The 3,734-nt window shown below is 39.9% G+C and overlaps 1 protein-coding gene across 3 annotated transcripts; it reads left to right on the top strand.

The window, feature by feature from the left end:
- On the top strand, positions 1 to 2,946 carry LOC109037174 (uncharacterized). Of its 3 annotated transcripts, none has more exons than XM_072300038.1 (3): positions 1 to 158; positions 1,729 to 2,032; positions 2,171 to 2,946. In XM_072300038.1, exons 1-3 carry the CDS (start codon positions 120 to 122, stop codon positions 2,629 to 2,631), a joined length of 804 nt encoding a protein of 267 aa, XP_072156139.1. In that variant the 5' UTR covers positions 1 to 119; the 3' UTR covers positions 2,632 to 2,946. The 3 variants fall into 3 exon arrangements, with proteins under 3 accessions (XP_072156139.1, XP_072156136.1, XP_018907254.2); XM_072300035.1 differs by having other exon boundaries at positions 2,102 to 2,946; XM_019051709.2 differs by having other exon boundaries at positions 1,729 to 2,946.
- Positions 2,947 to 3,734: the final 788 nt, after the last annotated feature.

Below are 3,734 nucleotides of genomic sequence, written 5' to 3'. Positions count from 1 at the left end.
GAAACATGCCCCATGAATCAAACGGCAACACCTGAGTATGCAAATGAGCATGACTTAAAACCGCGAATCCCTGCCTCATTTTCGTGTTTCTTTTTATTGTTGTTGAGCAGAGCGCAATCATGTTTACTCCTCGCTTTCTCAGTCTCCTTCTGATAATTGTAAGTAGAAATAGGTATACCTTCTTTCAAAACCTTTCCGCGTTACCTGGAAGAAATCTTCATTTTAAGAGGAAAGTGTTTAGAAAGCTGTGAGAATAATCAAATGTAAAATGTTCAAAAAATGAAGTTTTGAATAAATCTAAAATTATTAAAAAAATTGATGTCTTCTCCGCACGAGGAGACCGAAAGTTTGTTCAGTTGAATTCTGTGTTCTTGAAATCAATCACGAAAGGCACAAGTACCATGAGAGCACAAAAGATTTCCATAGGACAATCAGCTTATTTTTTGAAGATAATTTTTGGAAAATTTCAGTCTGAAACAGACAATTGATCTCAGTGCGAATTACTAAATGCGTAGCTTTCTTCAAAAGTGAGATGAAACATTCGAACTAAAAATTGAAATACTTAAGGACACTTGATTCCGTTAGACCAAGAAATTCAGCACCAGCTGAATTTCGAGACCGTCTGATATGATGATCCTTACAGTCTCCTGATAAGATAATGTCTTAAAATCAAACTTTCTACTTGCCAATCTTGAGAGTCTGGTCTTTAAGGTGCGTTTTTCAGCAGTTTTACCCGCTTCATCACTTGAAACTTCTTGTCAACTTGAAATATGACACTTGGTGTCATAAAAAAAAAAAAAAAAAAAAAAAAAAAAAAATTCCAGGTCGAACTGTTCGATGTGTTCGAAAAAAAGTGTCATGTATTACCCAATCAATTTCTTCAGAAAAATCTAGATAATTGATTTCTGAAGTCTCCAACGTATGAATTTTCCCTTGTTTTCGAGATATTGCCGATGAAAAATAAACTTCGTGTTATTTTCCATAGGGGCCCTGGAAAGTGGGCATTACGCGGATCAGCTAATCAGAGTCGACTCGTAAAAGTAGGGGATGCCATTCGACCCGCAAGTCGAATTGCTGCTTTTGTTTTCTCTTCTACATTAACACGTAGAAATATCGATTTTCAAAGCTCGCCTTTCTAAAAAAAATCTTAAGGAACATCATATATATCAGTGGGCCAGTTGCGCTGGTCACAGAATAGTATGTTGATGCTTGATTCTTGTAGATTAGCTAAAATTTGTAAGATCCGTCTAAACCGCAACTTTCTACGCTCAATATTAACCGAGATTTAAAAACTGTGCAATATGCAACAATATAGTGATTAACCGAGATATCTCCCTTTGAAAAGTCGGGTTTTTGACCACCGCGGTAGTGACACCCTGGGTTTCTTCGACCTTGCTTTCATCCGACTTTCATAGTGAGCAACCAGTGTAAATGTGCGTCACATTGACTGCCGAAAGCAAGGTTGAAGAAACCTAGGGTGTCACTACCGCGGTTGAATACGTCAAAAACCCGACTTTTCAAAGGGCGATATCTCGGTTAATATTGAGCGTAGAAAGTTGCGGTTTAAACGGATCTTATGAGTTTTTAGCCAATCTACAAGAATCAAGCATCAATACACTATTCTGCAACTAGCGCAACTGGCCTATTATCCCGAAATGTACCCGGCGCGGCACCGTATTTCTCGGATGCGTAGTCCTTTCATGTCACCGATTCGTGGTTCTTTTGTAGGGTCTACATGAACATGGAGACACCTTCGGACTTGGGCAAGACGCAGAGAGCCACGGAGGACAAGATCTGGTTGGAGGCGAGGCATCTGAAATGAAAGTGCGACTTCCCGTCAGCCGGCAACACATGCAGCAGCTTAGAGCAGCTCTCAACCTTCAGGTCAGCGGCGCGGCTGGTCCACATCCCCCTTTGAGGCGCCACGAAACTTTGAAGAAGGCTCGAAAGATCATGGAAAAAAGTCCTTCATCCCTCTTTGGAGATGATAAAGCTTCAGGCTCTCATTACCGTAATGCTGAGGACAAAAAAGGTCCTAGACCCCTTTTGGGCAATGATAAAGCTTCAGGCTCTCATTACCGTAATGCTGAGGACAACAAAGGTCCTACACCGCCTTTGGACAATGATAAAGCTCCAGGTTCTTATTATCGCCATGCTGAGGATAACAAAGGTCCTACACCGCCTTTGGACAATGATAAAGCTCCAGGTTCTTATTATCGCCATGCTGAGGACAACAAAGGTCCCACACCCCCTTTGGACAATGATAAAGCTCCAGGTTCTTATTATCGCCATGCTGAGGACAACAAAGGTCCCACACCCCCTTTGGACAATGATAAAGCTCCAGGTTCTTATTATCGCCATGCTGAAGATAACAAAGGTCCTATTCTGGCAAGAGTGAGTACAGATTCAGAGCGGCTAGATGGCAACTCAGGGAACCGTCCGCTTTTGCCTGCGAATGCCGGGGGGCCGGGACCGCGCCCATTGAAGCTCACCCTTATACTAGAAAACAAAAAGACAGAAACGCTGACGGATGACGCGTCGGATGACCTCGAATTTTCCATCGCAAATTCCAAAACCGAAACTCTCATTGGATTGAGAAACCCTTCACTTCCAATTGGTGGGCAATTTTAATGCCTTAAGCTTAAAGGTGCTAAATGCGGTGCCACTTAGTGCTTAGTTCGTGCGGATTTTCGTGCTAATTCCAACCATTTTTCAGAGACGATGGACCACCAGACAAGGTGCAATTTTAAGCATTCCGAGACACTGTCCTGACCAAAATTTTACGTTTAAATACGATTTGCGCGACAAAATACACTCAAGTTAACTCCCAACTAAGATATATTTAACGATTTTCGATGCGTAAATTCAAATCTCCCGCTCATAAAAAACAATGGGCTGCGTGAGTCAAATCGTGCAATAAGCGTTACTTAAACAGTCGCTAAAGTATGAGAATTATAGACATCTCAATCTCGGTGTTTCGGCTCAGCTGAGGCACTTTGTTAAACACTTTGAACAACAAAAGACGGAACACTGTACGAAGCCTGCCAAAATTGTTGTAGCGGGCGATTTGACTTAAGTAAACTATGTTTTTGTTCATGTGACTGGGGGATGCAAAGTTCTCCTAAGTAATGTAAACTAAAAACGTTAATTTAGGAATTGATTTCAGTAATTTCCGTTGCACGAATTGTATTTTACATGGAGTGTTGTTCAGGAGGCATGTATCAGAATGCTCGAGTTCGCACCATGTCCAGTATAAATAAAAAAAAAAGTTTTTAAAAATACAATTTTTTTAAAAACTTTTTATATACGCGAAGATTTGTGCAGTAATTAGCTTCCTCATTTTATATTATATGTCCAGTATAGTTAAGATTTTTATACAGCTAAGATTTATTTTTTATGGCGAATTACTTATTAGTTTTATTTTAGGGAATGGTGCTGCTATCCAAAAACTGATCGCACGGCCTTTGTCGGGATCGACAAAATCTGAGGCATGATTGTAAAATATGTTACTTTTATTTAGGAAAAAAACTTAAATAGCGATTCATATTTGTTCGTCGATGAGTCATTCCGGAACTTCATATACACACCAGAAATCCAACTTCGATAACTTAATTATCAAGACTTTTTTATTTCGTTAAGTTTCCTATAGAGGATATATCATGTGTAGATCATACTGACTAAATTTCTCAAAATGGAACTAACAGGTCTGGCTCATTTTAGAAACAATGTATGTG

This window comes from Bemisia tabaci, chromosome 1, assembly GCF_918797505.1.
Source record: "Bemisia tabaci chromosome 1, PGI_BMITA_v3".
NCBI classification, from domain to species: Eukaryota; Metazoa; Arthropoda; class Insecta; order Hemiptera; family Aleyrodidae; genus Bemisia; species Bemisia tabaci.
This window is presented reverse-complemented; position numbering and strand designations above follow the sequence as displayed.